Source organism: Oncorhynchus nerka, linkage group LG24 (assembly GCF_034236695.1).
Source record: "Oncorhynchus nerka isolate Pitt River linkage group LG24, Oner_Uvic_2.0, whole genome shotgun sequence".
Taxonomy (NCBI): Eukaryota; Metazoa; Chordata; class Actinopteri; order Salmoniformes; family Salmonidae; genus Oncorhynchus; species Oncorhynchus nerka.
Genome location: NC_088419.1, coordinates 90,620,872 through 90,645,086, shown reverse-complemented (window position 1 = coordinate 90,645,086; position 24,215 = coordinate 90,620,872). Strand labels below are relative to the sequence as shown.

General features: G+C 47.5%; 1 protein-coding gene across 2 annotated transcripts in view; it reads left to right on the top strand.

Moving 5' to 3' along the window:
- wwtr1 (WW domain containing transcription regulator 1) overlaps window positions 1-24,215 on the top strand; it is a 105,037-nt gene that overhangs the window by 39,223 nt on the left and 41,599 nt on the right. For both annotated transcript variants that reach the window (XM_065009293.1, XM_065009292.1), the window contains exon 3: window positions 23,180-23,415. In XM_065009293.1, coding sequence (XP_064865365.1) covers window positions 23,180-23,415 — 236 coding nt within the window. The remainder of the gene's footprint in view (window positions 1-23,179; window positions 23,416-24,215) is intronic.

The window sequence follows — 24,215 nt, the reverse complement described above, 5'->3', positions numbered from 1 at the left end:
ATCAGCTGATATCTCAAAGTGCTGTACAGAAACCCAGCCTAAAACCTCAAACAGCAAGCAATGCAGGTGTAGAAGCATGGTGACTAGGAAAAACTCCCTAGAAAGGCCAAAACCTAGGAAGAAACCTAGAGAGGAACCAGGCTATGTGGGGTGGCCAGTCCTCTTCTGGCTGTGCCGGGTGGAGATTATAACAGAACATGGCCAAGATGTTCAAATGTTCATAAATGACCAGCATGGTCGAATAATAGTAAGGCAGAACAGTTGAAACTGGAGCAGCAGCATGGCCAGGTGGACTGGGGACAGCAAGGAGTCATCATGTCAGGTAGTCCTGGGGCATGGTCCTAGTGCTCAGGTCCTCCGAGAGAGAGAAAGAAAGAGATAAGGAGAGAATTAGAGAACGCACACTTAGATTCACACAGGACACCGAATAGGACAGGAGAAGTACTCCAGATATAACAAACTGACCCTAGCCCCCCGACACATAAACTACTGCAGCATAAATACTGGAGGCTGAGACGGGAGGGGTCAGGAGACACTGTGGCCCCATCCGAGGACACCCCCGGACAGGGCCAAACAGGAAGGATATAACCCCACCCACTTTGCCAAAGCACAGCCCCCACACCACTAGAGGGATATCTTCAACCACCAACTTACCATCCTGAGACAAGGCTGAGTATAGCCCACAAAGATCTCCGCCACGGCACAACCCAATGATAAAATCTGTATTTGATATGAATGTTGGTGACTGATTCACAGGTGCCAGTGCTGTTCTTTCAATGTCCAACTCAAATGTTCATTCTATCGCTCGCTCTCTCCCTCTCTCCACCTAACAACAAATGTTGATTCTATCGCTCGCTCTCTCCCCCTCCCCACCTAACAACAAATGTTAATTCTATCGCTCGCTCTCTCCCCCTCCCCACCTAACAACAAATGTTAATTCTATCGCTCGCTCTCTCCCTCTCCCCACCTAACAACAAATGTTAATTCTATCGCTCGCTCTCTCCCTCTCCCCACCTAACAACAAATGTTCATTCTATCGCTCGCTCTCTCCCTCTCCCCACCTAACAACAAATGTTAATTCTATCGCTCGCTCTCTCCCTCTCCCCACCTAACAACAAATGTTGATTCTATCGCTCGCTCTCTCCCTCTCCCCACCTAACAACAAATGTTGATTCTATCGCTCGCTCTCTCCCTCTCCCCACCTAACAATTGTTGTAGCTGTTCCTGTAGGCTTCCAGTCAATGCTAGTTAGCATTGGCTTGCCAAACTACCCCGTTCCTAGGTTTAGGCCTTTCTAGGGAGTTTTTCCTAGCCACCGTGCTTCTACACCTGCATTGCTTGCTGTTTGGGATTTTAGGCTGGGTTTCTGTACAGCACTTTGAGACATCAGATGATGTACGAAGGGCTATATAAATAAAATTTCATTTGATTTGCAAAATTGTAATTATTTCGCCACTATGGTCTATTTATTGCCTTACCTCCCTTATCCTCATTTCCACACACTGTGTGATTATATATATATCTATTGTATTATTGACTGTATGTTTGTTTATCCCATGTGTAACTCTGTGTTGTTTGTGTCGCACTGCTTTGCTTTATCTTGGCCAGGTCGCAGTTGTAAATGAGAACTTGTTCTCAACTACCCTACCTGGTTAAATTAAAAAAATATTCCATCACAGCACACTAATCTTACATAGAAACTTTAAACTTCTTGCAACTTTCCCATGAAACGTGTCTCGAACATTAATATTTTATACTCTGAGAACATGGGATTTGTAAACATTTTATCTAACCTTTATTTAACAAGGTCCATATGTTTGGTGTGTCGTTGATGGAATATTGCCCTAAACTTCAGAAAACTGGACACATGAATGTTCTTGCAACGTCCCATGAAACTAGAACCCGACCAATATGGGCCTTTTGGGTCCATTACCGGATCCAATTTTTTAAAATATATATCTGCAAGATATGTACTGTTTTACAGCGGGGGAATTCGTGTCACTTTTTTCTACACTCATAAGTGTTCTCATAAATTGTCATCCCAGAGTAATTGTCCAAGAAATATGGTTCAGATGTTTCCTTTATTGTCACAATATAAGAAATCAACATCATTATAATGACCCCAAATGTTCTGACGAGCCTCAGATTCTCTTCCTTCCTAACTATTGAATATTGGTTATCGGTGGAGTTATCGTCCCATACCAATATAACGGCAAAAAGGCCAATATATAATCTAGAACATTTAATACTGGATATTCTGAGAACATTTTAACCACGTTCTTGGTCAATTCTGTTTGACATTAAGGGTATGTTCTCTTAACTCAAACCCCAAAACATGCTAAATAGGTTCTCCGGAGGTTTTTGCTAACATATATAGAAGGTTCCCATAACTAACGGAAAACTGGACACAAACACCAGAGAAACATTACGGGTACCATTACAAAACTGTTTACTCTCTCCACGGTTTTCCTCTCTCCCCCTCTCTGTACAGTTCTCTGTGTGTTGTACACCCCTCTCCCTCCCCCTCTCTGTACAGTTCTCTGTGTGTTGTACACCCCTTTCCCCTCCTCTCTCTCTGTACAGTTCTCTTTGTTGAAGACCCCTCTCTCTGTCTGTCTTGTCTGTACAGTTCTCTGTTTGTTCACCTCCTTCCCTCCCCTCTCTCCCCCTCCCGTGACAATGCTGGCAAATGCCCCAGTCTTTGTTGAAGAGGAATTCTCTCTGTCTGTCTTGTCCTGATGGCTATTTTCCACTGCTTTGTTCTCCTCCCCTCTCCCCTCCCCTTCTCCCTCTCCCCTCCCCCTCCCCTTCTCCTCTCCCCTCTCCTCTCTTCCTCCTCTCTCCTCTCCCTTCTCCTCTCTCCCCCTCCCCTCTCCTCTCCCCTCCCCCTCCTCCCCTCTCCTCTCCCCTTCTCCCTCTCTCCTCTCCCCTCTCCCCTCCCCTTCTCCCCTTCTCCTCTCCCTCCCCTTCTCCTCCCATCTCCCCCTGTTTTTTTGGTTAGTGTGCCACCAACTCCCCTGACTCCCCTTCCTCCCCCATTAGTTCTCCTCTCCCCTTCTCTCCTCCTCCCCTCCCTATTCTCCCCTCCCTCTTCTTCTCTTCCTGGGTTTATTATGGGTCTCCCCTTCTCCCCTCTCCCCTTCTTCCTCTCCAGCTTCTTCCTCTCCCCCCCCTTCCTCCAAGGCAGCCTACTCTCCTGGGGTTTATTATGGGTCCCCATTCTCCTGACAAGGCAGCAGCTACTCTTCCTCTCCTCTCCAAGGCAGCAGCTCTCTTCCTGTGGTTTATTATGGATCCCCATTAGTTCCTGCCAAGGCAGCAGCTACTCCCTGGGGTTTATTATGGGTCCCCATCCTGACAAGGCAGCAGCTACTCTTCCTGGGGTTTATTATGGGTCCCCATTAGTTCTGCCAAGGCAGCAGCTACCTTCCTGGGTTTATTATGTCCCCATTATCTGCTCCCTCAGATGGACATGTTAGCTCTGCTCTGCTGTAGGGTTTGAACAGACAGGTCTATGCTTTCCAGTTAAAGGTCTTGATCCCATACTGTAGATCACTGTTTTTTTGGTTAGTGTGCCACCAACTGAATTTGTATTTATTATAGATCCCCATTAGTTCCTGACAAGGCAGCAGCTACTCTTCCTGGGGTTTATTATGGGTCCCCATTAGTTCCTTACAAGGCAGCAGCTACTCTTCCTGGGGTTTATTATGGATCCCCATTAGTTCCTGACAAGGCAGCAGCTACGCTTCCTGTGGTTTATTATGGATCCCTATTAGTTCCTGCCAAGGCAGCAGCTACTCTTCCTGGGGTTTATTATGGGTCCCCATTAGTTCCTGACAAGGCAGCAGCTACTCTTCCTGGGGTTTATTATGGGTCCCCATTAGTTCCTGCCAAGGCAGCAGCTACTCTTCCTGGGGTTTATTATGGGTCCCCATTTAGTTCCTGCCAAGGCAGCAGCTACTCTTCCTGGGGTTTATTATGGATCCCCATTTAGTTCCTGATAAGGCAGCAGCTACTCTTCCTGGGGTTTATTATGGATCCCCATTAGTTCCTGCCAAGGCAGCAGCTACTCTTCCTGGGGTTTATTATGGATCCCCATTAGTTCCTGCCAAGGCAGCAGCTACTCTTCCTGGGGTTTATTATGGATCCCCATTTAGTTCCTAACAAGGCAGCAGCTACTCTTCCTGGGGTTTATTATGAATCCCCATTAGTTCCTGCCAAGGCAGCAGCTACTCTTCCTGGGGTTTATTATGGAGCCCCATTAGTTCCTGCCAAGGCAGCAGCTACTCTTCCTGGGGTCCAGCTAAATTAAGGTTATACATTTAAAAAACCTTTACAATACATTCATTACAGATTTCACAAAATATTAAATGAGTGCCTTCAGGCTCGTACTCTACAACCACATATCTAGTGTGGGTGTAGTGCATATGTTGTCATGTGTTTGTATGCATGTACCTATGTTTGTGTTGCTTCACAGTCCCCTCTGTTCTATAAGGTTTATTTATTTATTTTTTAAAAATCTAATTTTACTGCTGGCATGAGTTACTTTATGTGGAATATGTATAGTATGTAGTACTGTGCACCTCCCCATTGTCTGTTCTGGACTTGGGGACTGTGAAGGAACCTCCTGTGGCATGTCTTGTGGGGTTTGCATGGGTGCATTCAACATGTCAATACGTCTCACAAATACAAGTAGTGATGAAGTCAATCTCTCCTCCACTTTGAGCCAGGAGAGATTGACATGCATATTATCAAATCAAATCAAATTTATTTATATAGCCCTTCGTACATCAGCTGATATCTCAAAGTGCTGTACAGAAACCCAGCCTAAAACCCCAAACAGCAAGCAATGCAGGTGTAGAAGCACGGTGGCTAGGAAAAACTCCCTAGAAAGGCCAAAACCTAGGAAGAAACCTAGAGAGGAACCAGGCTATGTGGGGTGGCCAGTCCTCTTCTGGCTGTGCCGGGTGGAGATTATAACAGAACATGGCCAAGATGTTCAAATGTTCATAAATGACCAGCATGGTCGTATAATAATAAGGCAGAACAGTTGAAACTGGAGCAGCAGCACGGTCAGGTGGACTGGGGACAGCAAGGAGTCATCATGTCAGGTAGTCCTGGGGCATGGTCCTAGGGCTCTGGTCCTCCGAGAGAGAGAAAGAAAGAGAGAATTAGAGAGAGCATATGTGGGGTGGCCAGTCCTCTTCTGGCTGTGCTGGGTGGAGATTATAACAGAACATGGCCAAGATGTTAAAATGTTCATAAATGACCAGCATGGTCAAATAATAATAAGGCAGAACAGTTGAAACTGGAGCAGCAGCATGGCCAGGTGGACTGGGGACAGCAAGGAGTCATCATGTCAGGTAGTCCTGGGGCATGGTCCTAGGGCTCAGGTCAGTTGAAACTGGAGCAGCAGCATGGCCAGGTGGACTGGGGACAGCAAGGAGTCATCATGTCAGGTAGTCCTGGGGCATGGTCCTAGTGCTCAGGTCCTCCGAGAGAGAGAAAGAAAGAGATAAGGAGAGAATTAGAGAACGCACACTTAGATTCACACAGGACACCGAATAGGACAGGAGAAGTACTCCAGATATAACAAACTGACCCTAGCCCCCCGACACATAAACTACTGCAGCATAAATACTGGAGGCTGAGACAGGAGGGGTCAGGAGACACTGTGGCCCCATCCGAGGACACCCCCGGACAGGGCCAAACAGGAAGGATATTATTATTGGCCGTCTGTGTACATCCAAGGGCCAGCCGGACAGCCCTGTTCTGAGCCAATTGCAATTTTCCTAAGTCCTTTTTTTGTGGCACCTGACCACACGACTGAACAGTAGTCCAGGTGCGACAAAACCAGGGCCTGTAGGACCTGCCTTGTTGATAGTGCTGTTAAGAAGGTAGAAACTAGGGCCTGTAGGACCTGCCTTGTTCATAGTGTTGTTAAGAAGGTAGAAACTAGGGCCTGTAGGACCTGCCTTGTTTATAGTGCTGTTAAGACGTATCAATATGTTTTGACCATGACAGTTTAGTCTCCCGAACTTGCTCAATTTCCACATTATTCATTACATGATTTAGTTGAGGTTTAGGTTTTAGTGAACAATTTATCCCAATTACAAAACGTATTCCTTGCCACCCATTCTGAAACTAACTACAGCTCTAAGTGTTGCTATCATTTCAGTCGCTGTAGTAACTGACGTGTATAGTGTTAAGTCATCCGCATACATAGACACACTGCCTTTACTCAAAGCCAGTGGCATGTTGTTGGTAAAGATTGAAAAAAGTAAGGGGCCTAGACAGCTGCCTTGTGGAATTCCTGATTCTACCTGGATTTTGTTGGAGAGGCTTCCATTAAAAAACACCCATCTGTGTTCTGTTAGACAGGTAACTCTTTATCCACATTATACCAGGGGATGTAAAGCCATAACAGAAGTTATTCCAGCAGCAGACTATGATCGACAATGTCAAAATCCGCACTGAAGTCTAACAAAACAGCCCCCACAATCTTTTTATCATACATTTCTCTCAGCCAATCAGTCATTTTTGTGATTGTTGACTATCCTATAAGTGTGGTGAAAGTCTATCAATTTGTTTACTGTAAAATAGCATTGTATCTTGTCGGCTATTTGAGCCAGTAAAGGGGGGCGTTTACTTTTCTCAGGTAGGGGAACAACTGTTGCTTCACTCCAGGCCTGATGGCGCACACTTTCTAGAAGGCTCAAATCGAAAATGTGGCAATATTGTCCGCTATTATCCTTCGTAATTTTCCATCCGCAATAATTTTTTTCCCACCTCTTCCACACTTACTTTATGAAAAAAAAAAGTTTTAATGCTTGTTTTTCATAATTTGGTCAGATATACTTGGATGTGTAGTGTCTACATTTGTTGCTGGCATGTCATGCCTAAGTTCGAAAGTCTTGCCAATGAAAACATTATTCAAGTAATTGGCAGTATCAGTGGGCTTTTTGATGCCATCTGATTCACGGAATGGTGGAGCGGAGTTATCTATGTAAATGTTGTCTTTGTTTCATAGTTTCTTCTTCTTTTTATTCAGTTTAGTCACATGATTTCTCAATGTGGAAATACGTTTGCCAATCGGTTGTACAGCCAGACCTATTTGCGTTATTACACATCACGGACCAACAAATATTCTTTACATCAACAACATAAGGGCTTTAAGGGCTCCCGATTTGGCTCGTTCCTGATTCGTTCCCATGCTGTGTCAAAACCGGCCGTGATCGGGAGTTCCATAGGGTGGCGCACAATTGGCCCAGCGTCGTCTGGGTTAGGGGAGGGTTTGGCCGTCATCATAAAATAAGAATTTGTTCTAAACTGACTTGCCTAGTTAAATAAATACGAATCACTACAAAACATGGGTATTATCTAAGTGAGTTTCAGAGATTGTCAGAATGTGAATGTCAATCTGTTACTAGCAAATTATTGATTTCATGAATCTTGTTTCTTAAGCTACATATGTTAACGTCTGCTATTTTTAACACTTTTATGGGATGCTTGAATGTTTTTCTTGCTTTTCTGGGAATTTTAGCAGAGGTAGACATGCTCTGGTTATTTTTATTAGTGCTTGGTGAGCTGCACACAGTGGACTTCCTGCTAGGGCACACCACCTCGATGCTAACAGTATAATTCTGGTTCATAGGCATATGATTACTGATTAGATCATGCTGTCTACTCCTTGAGCAGTGTTGTGATTCTTGTTTCTAGAGTTATCATCATCAATCCTGGCCCTAGAGAGGTGATGGTGTGCAAGGTTTTGTTTCAGACCTGCACTAAAACACCTGATTTAAAAAAAAAAAGATATGTACTTCATTGTCCATTAACTTACAGAGAACGGAAAAGTGTCTGTTCACAACCCAACTCCCAAGACACACTCGTAATCAAAACAGTAGGAACCTGTATCTCTCCATTACCAAGGCTGACAATGACCACTGTCCCCGTAATTCTACAATAGATTCAGTGGAATTTCCCGTCCTTTTGCCCTGTGTTCTATCTCCCATGGCAACCCAGTGAGTGACCCCTGATCCCACTCAGCGGTTGACTCAGCAGTTCTCAGATTTAGCTCTAGTCACGATTCCTGCTTATCTCCACTGTTACTCATGCTGACTCATCAAGACGGGTCAGTCGATAAGCTCTCTACTCCACTTCAACTCTTTCATTTTGTATTCTTGATCCAGTCACCCGATGGAACAAAAAGGTAAATAAACAGGTCAGTAACTGAGGAACAACTGTTGAAGGTTAGTCAGACCTGCTTCTGTTGTAAAATTCCAAAGATTTTAAACAACCAAAAAACTTGTCCATTCAAATGTACATTACTGTGAAATGTGGTCCCTGGGAACTGCATCAGTCAGCTACGGTAAAGGTTACAGCCATAGAATTAGGAATGACAATACTAGTCATTTTAATCTGATTTCAACGGGCATGGTAAAGGTGAAGTACTCTGGCTGACGAGGTGCTGCTGCTGCTGCTTGTGAACAGGGGAGCTGCCTGATGGCTGGGAGCAGGCTGAAAATCCTCAGGGAGAGATCTACTTCATTGACCACAAAACACAACGAATGTCCTGTCTCAGTAAGTAACGTTTGCCTCAGTAAGTAACCTCTGGGCCGTAACCCCCCCCCCGTCCCACCTTCTAAATCACTACCTGATCGACCCTCCAACCCAACCAACCGATCAACCCCATTCACCCTTAAAGTCCCCTGATCACACACGAGCACCGAACTAATCAAACTGTGCACCTTGATCCATCATACCTGACCCTTGACCCCTTAACTCTGTGCCCCCCTGAGGGGCGGAGCTTTGCCTGTGAGAAGCTGCAGTACCTCTGAAAAGTATTCATACCCATTGACTCGCGAGCCAGGAGGGGGACTATGAACTCTGACCAGTCTCTGCAGCATCAACAGTTGGACTACTAACGGGGTCTCCCAGGACTGATGACAGGGGTCTGATAACAGGGGTCTGATAACAGCCAGGCCAGGGGTCTGATGACTGGGGCCAGAATGATATGATATAGGGAAGTGTCCAGGGAGCCTCTCTTCTCAGCGCGTTCCTCACCCAGATACTGGGTTATCTGTGGAGATCCAACTCGCCACAAAACCCTGTTAGGTCCCTAGAGAGTTGTGGCAAGAGACCGACCCAGGCCTGTTAGGTCCCTAGAGAGATGTGGCAAGGACCGACCCAGGCCTGTTAGGTCCCTAGAGAGATGTGGCAAGGTCCGACCCAGGCAGATGCCTGTTAGGTCCCTAGAGAGATGTGGCAAGAGACCGACCCAGGCCTGTTAGGTCCCTAGAGAGATGTGGCAAGAGACCGACCCAGGCAGGTGCCTGTTAGGTCCCTAGAGAGATGTGGCAAGAGACCGACCCAGGCAGATGCCTGTTAGGTCCCTAGAGAGTTGTGGCAAGAGACCGACCCAGGCCTGTTAGGTCCCTAGAGAGATGTGGCAAGGTCCGACCCAGGCAGATGCCTGTTAGGTCCCTAGAGAGATGTGGCAAGAGACCGACCCAGGCCTGTGGTCCCTAAGAGACCGACCCAGGCCTGTTAGGTCCCTAGAGAGATGTGGCAAGAGACCGACCCAGGCCTGTTAGGTCCCTAGAGAGATGTGGCAAGAGACCGACCCAGGCCTGTTAGGTCCCTAGAGAGAAGAGACCGACCCAGGCCTGTTAGGTCCCTAGAGAGATGTGGCAAGAGACCTGACCCAGGCCTGTTAGGTCCCTAGAGAGATGTGGCAAGAGACTGACCCCAGGCAAAACTGCAAAGGAGAATTTAAGTGGTGTTTCTCTGGTATCAGATTAAAACGTGTTCATTGTTTTCTACCTGGAGACTGATTTAAACCACTAGGTAGGGGCCCTATAAAACGCCTAAATTTCGTTCAGTTTTCCTACGTTGCCTCATCAGACAGATGAAGTAAAACACGAACACTGATGCATTAGGTCTTATCTTATTCTTAATTCATATTAATACATTTTTCCTAATACGTTTCAATACGTTTTTTGTGTATATTGTTTGATTCTGTGATTCCGCCCGCGTTCTCCACATCACAGATTTTATAGGGTCGTTATCTCAACACCACATTACTGTTAACCTTGACAAAAAAACATAATTTTGATTAATATTGAAAACATTAACTATAAGTTGTGTGTTGGGGAGCTCTGTGTGTTGGGGAGCTCTGTGTGTTGGGGAGCTCTGTGTGTTGGGGAGCTCTGTGTTGTTGGGGAGCTCTGTGTTGTTGGGGAGCTCTGTGTTGTTGGGAGAGCTCTGTGTGTTGGGAGAGCTCTGTGTGTTGGGAGAGCTCTGTGTGTTGGGAGAGCTCTGTGTGTTGGGAGAGCTCTGTGTGTTGGGGAGCTCTGTGTGTTGGGGAGCTCTGTGTGTTGGGGAGCTCTGTATGTTGGGGAGCTCTGTGTGTGTGTGTGTGTGTGTGTGTGTTGGGGCGCTCCGTGTGTGTGTGTTGGGGCGCTCCCTGTGTGTGTGTTGGGGCGCTCCCTGTGTGTGTGTTGGGGCGCTCCCTGTGTGTGTGTTGGGGCGCTCCCTGTGTGTGTGTGTTGGGGAGCTCCCTGTGTGTGTTGGGGAGCTCTGTGTGTGTTGGGGAGCTCTGTGTGTTGGGGAGCTCTGTGTGTTGGGGAGCTCTGTGTGTTGGGGAGCTCTGTGTGTGTGTGTGTGTGTTGGGGCGCTCCCTGTGTGTGTGTTGGGGCGCTCCCTGTGTGTGTGTGTTGGGGAGCTCCCTGTGTGTGTTGGGGAGCTCCCTGTGTGTGTTGGGGAGCTCCCTGTGTGTGTTGGGGAGCTCCCTGTGTGTGTGTGTGTGGGGGGAGCTCCCTGTGTGTGTGTTGGGGAGCTCCCTGTGTGTGTGTTGGGGAGCTCCCTGTGTGTGTGTTGGGGAGCTCCCTGTGTGTGTGTTGGGGAGCTCCCTGTGTGTGTGTTTGGGAGCTCTTGTTTGGAGCAGGGGATGGTGGAGGTTTTAGTGCAGATTTTCGAGACTGGAAGTGTTTCAGTTTTTCCAGTTTTTTTCCCTCTGACCCTGTTGGACAGCTGTTTCTAGGAAGTAAACTAAACAAGAAGGTCTTTGTTGGCAGAGCATCCCCACTAAGACTTAGTACTTACTGTCTCCCCCTTCTCTCTCTCTCTACTTCTCTCTCTCGCTCTCTCCCCTTTTCTCTACCTCTCTCTCGCTCTCTCCCCTTTACCTCTCTCTCTCTACTTCTCTCTCTCGCTCTCTCCCCTTTTCTCTACCTCTCTCTCTCTCTCCCTTTACCTCTCTCTCAACTCTCCCCTTTTCTCTACCTCTCTCTCAACTCTCCCCTTTTCTCTACCTCTCTCTCAACTCTACCCTTTTCTCTACCTCTCTCTCGCTCTCTCCCCTTTTCTCTACCTCTCTCTCAACTCTACCCTTTTCTCTACCTCTCTCTCAACTCTACCCTTTTCTCTACCTCTCTCTCAACTCTCCCCTTTTCTCTACCTCTCTCTCAACTCTACCCTTTTCTCTACCTCTCTCTCAACTCTACCCTTTTCTCTACCTCTCTCTCGCTTTCTCCCCTTTTCTCTACCTCTCTCTCAACTCTCCCAATTTCTCTACCTCTCTCTCGCTCTCTCCCCTTTTCTCTATCTCTCAACTCTCCCTTACCACCTCTATTTTACTGCTGCTCTTTCCGTTACCCCAACTTTTCTCTCTCTGCTGATATCGTGACTGGGAGCTGTGAGGGGTTGCTGGCTCGTCGTTTTGCTGAACTCATCTATCTGATCATGTGTTTTCCATCATTGTAGCCGGGTCGGTGTGACACCCAGTGCTAGCCTTGAAGAGGAGGGTGGGGAGAGTAAGTCGAGGAGAGTTTGGAGAGGGAGTGGAAGAGAGGGTGAGGTGGAGGATAAGAGTGTGGGAGGGAGGGCAGAAGAGAAGAGGGTGGGGAGAGTAAGTCGAGGAGAGTTTGGAGAGGGAGTGGAAGAGAGGGTGAGGTGGAGGATACGAGTGTGGGAGGGAGAGCAGAAGAGAAGAGGGTGGGGGAACAGGAGGTTGTTTGGGAGTGTTATTTTACTTGTGGCTGAGGTCGTGTGGAGCTCTGCACATCTGGCCAGACTGCAGTCTGTTTTCTGCCTCTCCAATCTGCGCTCTCTGATAGGGTGTGTCCTGCCATGTCCCAGACCCAACCCTAAAGATGCTGCTCTGTGTATTTCTGTGTGCAGTTGCATGCATATCATCTGTCTGTTTGGCCCCTATCCAAACCTAATGCATCTACTCTGGCTATTTGGTTTTATAAAAACAAGGAATAATTCCATAATCTATTGGATGTGTTTGAATATATGCTCTAACCACTAGGCTACCTGCCGCCTTTCCTGTACAGGTTGACGTTTATTGGGATGAGTCTTGTCCTACAGGGAGAACCGATCGATTTGCACTAGATGGGCCAGCTGTAAAGTCAAAATTGGCTCTTTTGTCAAAATGAATGAAAACAAACATTTGCACTTTGGTCTTCATTTAAGGTTAAGGTTAGGCATTATGGTTAGCAGTGTGGTTAAAGTTAGGCTTAAAATCAGATTTAGTTTTTACTTTGTGTCTGTGCCAGCTAGTTACAACTCTGCGGAGTTTCCTCCAGAATAACCTGCGTTTCCTGTCTGCTCCCGTCACCAAACATGGGGACTGTTGCAACTAACAGCTTTGTATCCAAAATGGCCGTGCATTGAGCCTCTGGGAATTACATCATTGAGTTTAATAGGAAGATCACGGATGGGTATTTTCCCCAATTGTGAAGTACGTGATGTAACAATAAGGGTCTCTGAGGAAAACCTTGTGGTCCATAAATGTCATGCTTTATAGAAAAGGTGAAATCATAAATTCAGTCCCTCCCCCACACACACACACACACGTTGAGTCTGTGTTGAGGGTAGGTAAACTATGTAGGTTCCTTTGCTCTTCATCCAGACTTCAAGTCCAGCTAACAGATGGGGAGAGAGACACACTGAACTGTCAAGGAAAGAGGGGAAGGGCGAAGAGAGGAGGGAAAGGGAGAGGGCGAAGAGAGGAGGGAAAGGGAAAGGGAGAGGGCGAAGAGAGGAGGGAAAGGGAAAGGGAGAGGGCGAAGAGAGGAGGGAAAGGGAGAGGGCGAAGAGAGGAGGGAAAGGGAGAGGGCGAAGAGAGGGGCGAGGGAAAGGGAGAGGGAAAGGGAGAGAGAGGAGGGGGAAAGGGAGAGAGGAGGGAAGGGAGAGAGGAGGGAAAGGGAGAGGGGCGAAGGAGGGAGAGGAGAGGAGGAAAGGGAGAGGGCGAAGAGAGGAGGGAAAGGGAGGGAGAGGCGAAGAGAGGAGGGAAAGGGAGAGGGCGAAGAGAGGAGGAGGGAAAGGGAGAGGGCGAAGAGAGGAGGGAAAGGGAGAGGGGCGAAGGGAGGAGAGAGGAGGGAGAGGGGAGAGGGAGAGAAGAAGAGAGGAGGGAAAGGGAGGGAAAGGGAGAGGGGCGAAGAGAGGAGGGAAAGGAGAGGGAGGAGAGGAGGGAGAGGAGAGGAGGAGAGGCCTGTGAGATGAGGGAGGGAAAGGGAGAGGGAGGAAGAGAGGGAAAGGGAGAGGCCTGAGAGGAGGAAAGGGAGATGGAGAGAGAGGGAGAGGGGAAGAGAGGAGGCCTGTGAGATGGAGGAGAGGAAAGGAGGGGCGAGGGAGGGAAAGGGAGAGGGCGAAGAGAGGAGGGAAGGGGAGAGGGCGAGAGAGGAGGGAAAGGGAGAGGGCGAAGAGAGGGGGAGAGAAGAGGAGGGAAAGGGAGAGAAGAGGAGGGAAAGGGAGAGGGTGAAGAGAGGAGGGAGAGGGTGAAGAGAGGAGGGAAAGGGAGAGGGCGAAGAGAGGAGGGAGAGGGCGAAGAGAGGAGGCAGAGGCCTGTGAGATGGAGGGAAAGGGAGAGGGCGAAGAGAGGAGGGAAAGGGAGAGGGCGAAGAGAGGAGGGAGAGGGGCGAGGAGAGAGAGGGAGGGGTGAGGGAGAGGCCTGTGAGATGGAGGGAGAGGCCTGTGAGATGGAGGGAGAGGGAGAGGAGAGGAGGGAAAGGGAGAGGGCGAGAGAGAGGGAGAGGGAAAGGGAGAGGGAGAGAAGAGGAGGGAAAGGGAGAGAAGAGGAGGGTGAAGAGAGGAGGGAGGGAGAGGGAAGAAGAGAGGAGGGAGAGGGAGGCCTGAAGAGAGGAGGGAAAGGGAGAAAGGTGAAGAGAGGAGGAGGGAAAGGGAGAGGGTGAAGAGAGGAGGGAGAGGGTGAAGAGAGGAGGCAGAGGCCTGTGAGATGGAGGGAAAGGGAGAGGGCGAAGAGAGGAGGGAAAGGGAGAGGGCGAAGAGAGGAGGGAAAGGGAGAGGGAGGAGGGAAAGGGAGAGGGCGAAGAGAGGAGGGAAAGGGAGAGGGCGAAGAGAGGAGGGAAAGGGAGAGGGCGAAGAGAGGAGGGAAAGGGAGAGGGCGAAGAGAGGAGGGAAAGGGAGAGGGGGAAAGGGAGAGGGCGAAGAGGAGGGAAAGGAGAGGGCGAGAGAGGAGGGAAAGGGAGAAGAGAGGAGGGAGAGGATGGGAGAGGGCGAAGAGAGGAGAGGGCGAAGAGGAGGGAGAAGAGAGGAGGGAAAGGGAGAGGGGAGAGAGGGCGAAGAGAGGAGGAGAGAGGGAGAGAGAGAGGAAAGGCCTGAGAGAGGAGGGAGGGAGAGGGTGAAGAGAGGAGGGAAAGGGAGAGGGTGAAGAGAGGAGGGAAGGGTGAAGAGAGGGGAGAGGAGGGAAAGGGAGAGGGAGAGGGCGAAGAGAGGAGGGAAAGGGAGAGGGCGAAGAGAGGAGGGAAAGGGAGGGGGAGGGGGAAAGGGAGAGGGCGAAGAGAGGAGGGAAAGGGAGGGGAAGAGAGGAGTGAAAGGGAGAGGGCGAAGAGAGGAGGGAAAGGGAGGGGCGAAGAGAGGAGGGAAAGGAGAGAGGCCTGTGAGAGGAGGGAAAGGGAGGAGGGAAGGAGGAGAGGGAAAGGGAGAGAGGAAGAGGAGAGGGAAAGGGAGAGGGAAGAGGAGAGGGAAAGGGAGAGGGAAGAGAGGAGGGAAAGGGAGAGGGCGAAGAGAGGAGGCAGAGGACTGTGAGATAAAGGGAGAGGGAAGAAGAGAGGAGGCAGAGGACTGTGAGATGGAGGGCGAAGAGAGGAGGCAGAGGACTGTGAGATGGAGGGAAAGGGAGAGGGCGAAGAGAGGAGGCAGAGGACTGTGAGATGGAGGGAAAGGGAGAGGGTGAAGAGGTCCTGAGAGGGGGAAAGTGTCTCCACAGTGAAATCACCAGACTGTCTGCTCCATGTGCCTTTTTTAGCTCCACATTTAGTTATTTATGCAATTTTAGTTGTTCTACAAGTGTTGGGCTGTGTGTTTAGATTTTGTATTACAATTGTAAGACTGCATGATGGGACTCTAATGATGATTTGAAAAAAGTCACATGAAAGGTATGCGCTCTGCTCATGTTTCTTACAACAGCTGTACACACTTCATCAGTCTGTCATTCACAATTTAACAAGCACTTGATAATAATCTCACCCGTCAGACTATTCTCAATTGAATCTGGTCTTTATTTAGCCTACTAATATGTGTGGAGTCATTTATTATTTATTATCATCTATTTATTTTGTTTAAATTATTTTACCCCTTTTTCGTTGCTATGGGAACGACATCTTGAACGTTCTAATGCGTTGACCAGCTCGTGATGTTCGTTACATGTCTCGTTGTCTGGAAGAAAATATGCGGCTTTTCTAACATCTTCATAAAGTGTGCGTCAGATTTTATATTATTTTATTTATTTATTTTTAATTTTACCCCCTTTTTCTCCCCAATTTCGTGGTATCCAATTGTTAGTAGTTACTTTCTTGTCTCATCGCTACAACTCCCGTACGGGCTCGGGAGAGACGAAGGTTGAGAGTCACGCGTCCTCAGAAACACTACCCAACCAAGCCGCACTGCTTCTTAACACAGCGCGCATCCAACCCGGAAGCCAGCCGCACCAATGTGTCGGAGGAAACACCGTGCACCTAGCGACCGGGTCAGCGTGCACTGCGCCTGGCCCGCCACAGGAGTCACTAGTGCGCGATGAGACAAGGATATCCCTACCGGCCAAACCCTCCCTAACCCGGACGACGCTAGGCCAATTGTGCGTCGCCCCATGGACCTCCCGGTCGCGGCCGGCTGCGACAGTGGAATCATTTTTTTATTCAGAATGGCCCACAAAAGCAACACCCAAAGCCTCTAATTATAAATGGAGGAAGCGCAGCCTGCGCTTACATTTATTTAATATGCTATTTATGTGGTCACTTGTGATGAATTGTAAAAGCTTGAGGTTCCCACTGGAAACCATGCTGTTAATCATATTCTAAAGGCAACGAAACAATGGCTTGTGATTGGGCGCAAGTCAGCCTATCAGATGCCTTTTCCTTACTGACAGTTCAAGTTTAGATGATTTTGGAAAGTTTACAAGGTGAACTCGTCCCCCCCCAAATAAATATATTCTGTCTTGCAGGGACTTTTTGTCTGTGCTGCTTCAAATGAGTTTGTTTACACTGGAGTTTGTTTCAATAAAAGGACTTTAATTCAAAACAGCAAATGTCTTATGAAATCATGCACTCATTGGATGTTGGCAACAAAAAAAACCCTGCCGGCGCCGTCAGTAATCTTGCGGGAGCAGGCGGGCAATGTACCAAAACATGGGTCCCGTGCAGACCTCTCGTCTAAGGCTTATAGGCTAGGGGGTTAGAGTTATTTGGCTACTTCAGTTGTGATGTGAACGTTATCAAAACATATAGTCTCTAATCTGACCATCTGCTTTGGGGCGGCAGGGTAGCCTAGTGGTTAGAGAGTTGGACTAGTAACCAAAAGGTTGCAAGTTCAAATCCCCGAGCTGACGTGTCGTTCTGCCCCTGGGCAGGGCATTTGTCCGCCATTGAAAATAAGAATTTGTTCTTAACTGACTTGCCTAGTTAAATAAAGGTAAAATAATAAATAAATAAAATAGGCCTATAGGTTAGGCTAAATGTTGCATGATTTGATTTGAAAAAGTTGCACACAAAAAAAGCATGTGCTGTTTCTTGCCTTAGACTGCACGTCGGCCATGAGTCACAAGTGTATTCTGCACGTCGGCCATGAGTCACAAGTGTATTCTGCACGTCGGCCATGAGTCACAAGTGTATTCTGCACGTCAGCCATGAGTCACAAGTGTATTCTGCACGTCTGCCATGAGTCACAAGTGTTTTCTGCACGTCGGCCATGAGACACGGGCATGAGTCCATGAGACACGGGCATGAGTCACAAGTGTTTTCTGCACGTCGGCCATGAGTCACATGTGTTTTCTGCACGTGTTTTCGGCCATGTTTTCTGAGTCACAAGTGTTTTCTGCACGTCGGCCATGAGACACGGGCATGAGTCACAAGTGTTTTCTGCACGTCGGCCATGAGTCACAAGTGTTTTCTGCACGTCGGCCATGAGTCACAAGTGTTTTCTGCACGTCGGCCATGAGACACGGCCATGAGTCACAAGTGTTTTCTGCCATGAGACACGGGCATGAGTCACAAGTGTTTTCTGCACGTCGGCCATGAGACACAAGTGTTTTCTGCACGTCGGCCATGAGACACGGCCATGAGTCACAAGTGTTTTCTGCACGTCGGCCATGAGTCACAAGTGTTTTCTGCACGTCGGCCATGAGACACGGCCATGAGTCACAAGTGTTTTCTGCACGTCGGCCATGAGACACGGGCATGAGTCACAAGTGTTTTCTGCACGTCGGCCATGAGACACGGGCATGAGTCACAAGTGTTTTCTGCACGTCGGCCATGAGACACGGGCATGAGTCACAAGTGTTTTCTGCACGTCGGCCTATGAGTCACAAGTGTTTTCTGCACGTCGGCCATGAGTCGAGATGAGTCACGGTTTTCTGCATGAGTCACAAGTGTTTTCTGCATGAGTCACAAGTGTTTTCTGCGTCGGGCATGAGTCACAAGTGTTTTCTGCACGTGAGTCACATGAGTTACAGTCAGTGTTTTCTGCACGTCGGCCATGAGTCACAAGTGTATTCTGCACGTCGGCCATGAGTCACAAGTGTTTTCTGCACGTCGGCCATGAGTCACAAGTGTTTTCTGCACGTCGGCCATGAGTCACAAGTGTTTTCTGCACGTCGGCCATGAGTCACAAGTGTTTTCTGCACGTCGGCCATGAGTCACAAGTGTTTTCTGCACGTCACAAGTGTTTTCTGCATGAGTCACAAGTGTTTTCTGCACGTCGGCCATGAGTCACGGGCATGAGTCACAAGTGTTTTCTGCACGTCGGCCATGAGTCACAAGTGTTTTCTGCACGTCGGCCATGAGTCACGGGCATGAGTCACAAGTGTTTTCTGCACGTCGGCCATGAGTCACGGCCATGAGTCACAAGTGTATTCTGCACGTCGGCCATGAGTCACAAGTGTTTTCTGCACGTCGGCCATGAGACACGGCCATGAGTCACAAGTGTTTTCTGCACGTCGGCCATGAGACACGGCCATGAGTCACAAGTGTATTCTGCACGTCGGCCATGAGTCACAAGTGTTTTCTGCACGTCGGCCATGAGTCACAAGTGTTTTCTGCACGTCGGCCATGAGTCACAAGTGTTTTCTGCACGTCGGCCATGAGTCACAAGTGTTTTCTGCACGTCGGCCATGAGTCACAAGTGTTTTCTGCACGTCGGCCATGAGACACGGGCATGAGTCACAAGTGTTTTCTCACCCATCAGATTATTCTCAATTCAATCTTGTCTTTTACATACTGTGTCTTCAGAAAGTATTCACAACCCTTGACCTTTTACACATTTTGTTACAGCCTGAATTTAACATTAATTACATTGAGATTTTGTCACTGTACACACAATACCCCATAACCCTTTGTTATGTCAAGCCTCAATAAGTTCAGGAGTAAAAATGTGCATCACAAGTTGCGATGGACTCATCATTCTGTGTGCAATAATAGTGCTTAAATGATATTTGAATCACTACCCAATCTCTGTACTCTACACATTCAATTATCTGTAAGGTCCCTCAGTCGAGTAGTGAATTTCACAGATTCAACTACGAAGACCTGGGAGGATTTCCAGTGGTTTGCAAAGGGCACCTATTGGTAGATACTCCAAAAGATACAGGAACCCTTCCAAAATCAGTTGCCGGAGAGGAAAGAAACCTCTAAGGGATTTCACCATGAGGCCAAACAGTTAGAGTTGAATGGCTGTGATAGGAGATAACTGAGGATGGATCAACAACATTTTAGTTACTCCACAATACTAACCTAAATGACAGAAGGAAACCTGTACAGAATTTAAATATTCCAGAACATGCAGCCTGTTTGCAAATAAACTATTTTGTCCTGAATAAAATGTGTTGTGTTTGGGGCAAATCCATGTCGGAGGTATGTATGTTCCAGGGCCTAGGTATGTTCCAGGGCCTAGGTATGTTCCAGGGCCTAGGTATGTTCCAGGGCCTAGGTATGTCGCAGGGCCTAGGTATGTCCAGGGCCTAGGTATGTCGCAGGGCCTAGGTATGTCGCAGGGCCTAGGTATAGAGTAGCCAACAGGCGAAGGGACTGCCTAGTAAAAACTACCTGTTGGGGCAGGCAGAAATGTCAGAGTGGAAGACCAGGAAATATGAGATGCAGGGGGGTGGGGTGTACAGACCCCAGAGCTGTGGGGTTGGTGTGGGCTCGGCTCACACTGGAGCATGTAATGGGGTGGGGGGGGGGGGGGGGGGGGTGAACCGTCTGGGCGACTTTGTAGAGTGGTGTGGCTGCAAATTCACACTGAATTTGAGTCGGTCATGAGGGGCTAGCTTTTAGCTAATTATTAACGACCGCTGGTAACAAAGACAACCCATTACTGCTTGATAATGATTTAGTAGTCTTCAGTAGAAGGATCTGATGATTACCTGGCTGAAGACTGTAGTCATGTCCCCAAATCAATGCTCTCTGATTTTGTTTAGTTTTTCTAAATATAACTGTAATGGCCCCCTTTTGATTTTTTTTTTTTAGCTGTTGTCTGGAATAACAAAGTCTATATGTTATTGCTGGGGGTTAGTCTCTAATCTGACCATCTGCTTTCTCTTAAGCACAGCTGCAGTAGTCTATCCATATTGCTGGTGTGCTTTTAGAGTACGTGGCTGAGGCTCTGTTTACAGTGAGAGCTTGGTCAGGTTATTTCAGTGTTTTGGCAGACTGCGTAATCTCTGTTCACTGTTTACATCTGAAGTAGCATTGGTGTGTGTGTGAACACATACACTGTGTGTGTTTGTAAGGTCATGCAATTTTGGATGTCAGTTAAGCTTCCCAGTTGAAAGAGTTTGAGTTTACCCATAAATTGACACGTTTTTTTGATGCTTTTGTTTGTCTTGGTTTCTTCGGCTGGTATTTTTTCCGGTTGTTTCGTGCGCACTTTTTTTTCAGGGGTAGCTGAAGTTCGGTATCCGAAGTCCACGACCCCTTCGTCATTTTGTGCATATTTTTTTTCACTAGAGAAATACTGCACCAAACATCTTAGTTTGGTGTAAAATTACTTGACTAAAACGTCAAAAATGAATGAAAGATTTCTTGATTTATCTTGGAATAATTCAGACAATTTTGAAGAATGGTTTTCTGGCTATGTTGCTACGGTGGCTCAAGAGGGGGAAAAATGACAGTAATGTTGGCGAAGGTCTTTAGGGAGTATGCGAGCACAGACCTTGGCTTTTCGTATTCTGCTACGGTCACCATAACCGTTCGAAAATTACACATTATATTTTATTTTAAACTGCACATTTTCTCCTCACCATTCATGATTTGAAATGCAATCAAGCATTTTAGTTGTAAAATAATAAAGCAACTCTTTTAATAATTAGCGATAAAACAATACATTTCTCATTCCATGTGGGGTAATTAAATTTACAACTGACTGTTTTTAGTCTTTGCTGTAATATTGTCTTTTAAATTATCATCATTATTTTTTAAACTTACAAGACATTTATTTAGTCTTTTTACGTTGTTCCAAACAGTTAGAAAAATAAATATTGTAATCTAACAGCAGCTGTTATACATAATATGCACTTTTTGTTGATCTCCAGTATTTTCCACAACTAGTCAAATTTATTCCATATATCTGACTTCCCCCTTTTGTCACGTCCTCTGCAGCCATTTTGCCGTCATGTTATGGTGTTGGGAGTTTGTTATAACCCATTCATTGATGTGATTATGCTATAGGTCAGGCCCTATTGGTTGCGTGCATGCGATGCTTACACGTGTCCATGTAACGAGAGCAAGGGTTGAGGGAATAGGGAAGGTTTTGCCTCAACAAATGCGAGATTTCAGTAACAGAACTTTTTCGGTCAGAAATGGCTGTCTGTTATGTGGCAGCTTCAGAAACACGGACAGCACCATAAACACTGTTGATGTTATGAGGTGGTCGCTGCAGCAGGAGGAGAGAGGGACAACACTATAAACACTGTTGATGTTCTGTGGTGGTCACTGCAGCAGGGAGGAGAGAAAGACAACACTATAAACACTGTTGATGTTATGAGGTGGTCACTGCAGCAGGAAGGAGAGAGAGAACACTATAAACACTGTTGATGTTCTGTGGTGGTCACTGCAACAGGGAGGAGAGAGAGACAACACTATAAACACTGTTGATGTTCTGTGGTGGTCGCTGCAGCAGGGAGGAGAGAGAGACAACACTATAAACACTGTTGATGTTCTGTGGTGGTCACTGCAGCAGGAGGAGAGAGAGACAACACTATAAACACTGTTGATGTTCTGTGGTGGTCACTGCAGTAGGGAGGAGAGAGACAACACTATAAACACTGTTGATGTTCTGTGGTGGTCACTGCAGCAGGAGGAGAGAGAGACAACACTATAAACACTGTTGATGTTCTGTGGTGGTCACTGCAGCAGGAGGAGAGAGAGACAACACTATAAACACTGTTGATGTTCTGTGGTGGTCACTGCAGCAGGAGGAGAGAGAGACAACACTATAAACACTGTTGATGTTCTGTGGTGGTCACTGCAGTAGGGAGGAGAGAGAGAACACTATAAACACTGTTGATGTTCTGTGGTGGTCACTGCAGCAGGGAGGAGAGAGACAACACTATAAACACTGTTGATGTTCTGTGGTGGTCACTGCAGCAGGAGGAGAGAGGGACAACACTATAAACACTGTTGATGTTCTGTGGTGGTCACTGCAGCAGGGAGGAGAGAGGGACAACACTATAAACACTGTTGATGTTCTGTGGTGGTCACTGCAGCAGGGAGGAGAGAGAGACACCACTATAAACACTGTTGATGTTCTGTGGTGGTCGCTGCAGCAGGGAGGAGAGAGATACAACACTATAAACACTGTTGATGTTCTGTGGTGGTCACTGCAGCAGGAGGAGAGAGAGACAACACTATAAACACTGTTGATGTTCTGTGGTGGTCACTGCAGCAGGGAGGAGAGAGAGACAACACTATAAACACTGTTGATGTTCTGTGGTGGTCGCTGCAGCAGGGAGGAGAGAGATACAACACTATAAACACTGTTGATGTTCTGTGGTGGTCACTGCAGCAGGAAGGAGAGAGAGACAACAGGTCACTCGCTGTCTTTTTTTGTTTTGTTTAACACAGTGCATTCTGAGTCTGGCTCGGCACATTCAAATCAATTGCTGTCGGACTCCCTCTAGTCATTTGTGTGTCCTTAATTATTTCATCAAACACTGCGCTTAAAGCATCAGACAAGCTCAGTGCATATAGTTGATTTGATTAAAACACATAGGATGTGTCTATATGGAAAAATACAGGTTTTTACAATTTTCTACCAATCTATTGGTTGAAAGAACAAACAACTCGATCGACCAAAGATTTATTTTAGCCAGTCAGACCGTCCTACATAATACAACACCTTGTTTCAGCAAGGAGCTACAAAGTTTATCACGTTGTTAAGAGTCCATGTTACCACGGAAACATAAATCAACCTTCTGTCAGCTGGGTGATCCATCTCGACACTGACTCACTATCTGGACTCTGGCTCTTTCCCAGAGAAGTTCACCTGATTGACTAGACCTGTAGTTAGTACTGTGTTCATATCAGCACAGTCAGACTATCGCATTACTATCAGCGTTTAAAAAAAGCCTCTTAAAGCCTCTCACCTTCTTTGTCTTTGTTCTCCACTGGAATTGTTTTCTGGATAACAACCCCCTCCCTTCTCTCTGTCTCTCCTTCCATAGTGATGTCCCAACACCACCACCAGCAGCACCTGCAACACACCCAGCAGCAGCCCCAACAGGCCCAGGCCTTGGGTTCACCTGGCTCCCTCCCCCAGCAGCAGAGCTCCCAGGCTGGGATGATGAGTCTGTCCAGTCCCCTGGGCGTGGTTGTCAGTACCCAGCAGAAGATGAGGCTGCAGCGCATCCAGCTGGAGAGAGAGAGGATCCAGAGACGCCAGGAGGAGCTCATGAGACAGGTGAGGCAGTCTAGGCCTTCATCGCTAGGCCTTCATCGCTAGGCCTTCATCGCTAGGCCTCCAACGCTAGGCCTCCAACGCTAGCCACACACACACACACACACGTTTTGTTCTATCCTCGTGGGGACCTAAAATGAATTTCCATTCAAAATCTTATTTTCTTTACCCTTAGCCTAAACTTAACCCCTAACCCTATCCCCTGAGCTTAAAATCTCCTTTGTCCCAACAAGGAACATTTTGTCTTGTTTTTGGGGGCTTTTGGGTATTTTAGGTCCCCACAAGGATAGAAGAACCAGCACACACACAGGCCACACGCCATCATATCACGTGCCTCCTCAATGAGAAAAAGGTTACCCAGAAGAATCTCAAAGGCAGAAAATGGAGCTCTTAGTTGGACAGTAGATTGTTTTTTTAGCGCAGGCTTTGGGCCTTTCTATGGCGCTGTGGGGTAAATATTAGCGCCCACTAGTGGCCGAACGGGGTAGCTACCAGCTACTCTATTCTAGACCACCTAATCATCTACTTACAGGAAGGCAGGCTCACATAGAGAGAGAGATATACACCCGTTTGTTAATCGCCTTTATTGTCCTTAGCCAGTGACCTCAACCAGGAAATGTTTATCTCACCCAGAACGCTGTGACTCTGTCGGCCCATCCTGAGCACATATCAGCACTGGCTGGGGTCTGTGGGGTTACTGGCTGGGGTCTGTGGGGTTGGGAAGGGAGAGCAGAGTCTTACATTGGCTATGGCCTGTAGTTGGCCAGCGGGGAATACTTGGTCTGAGAGGATGAAGGACAGGA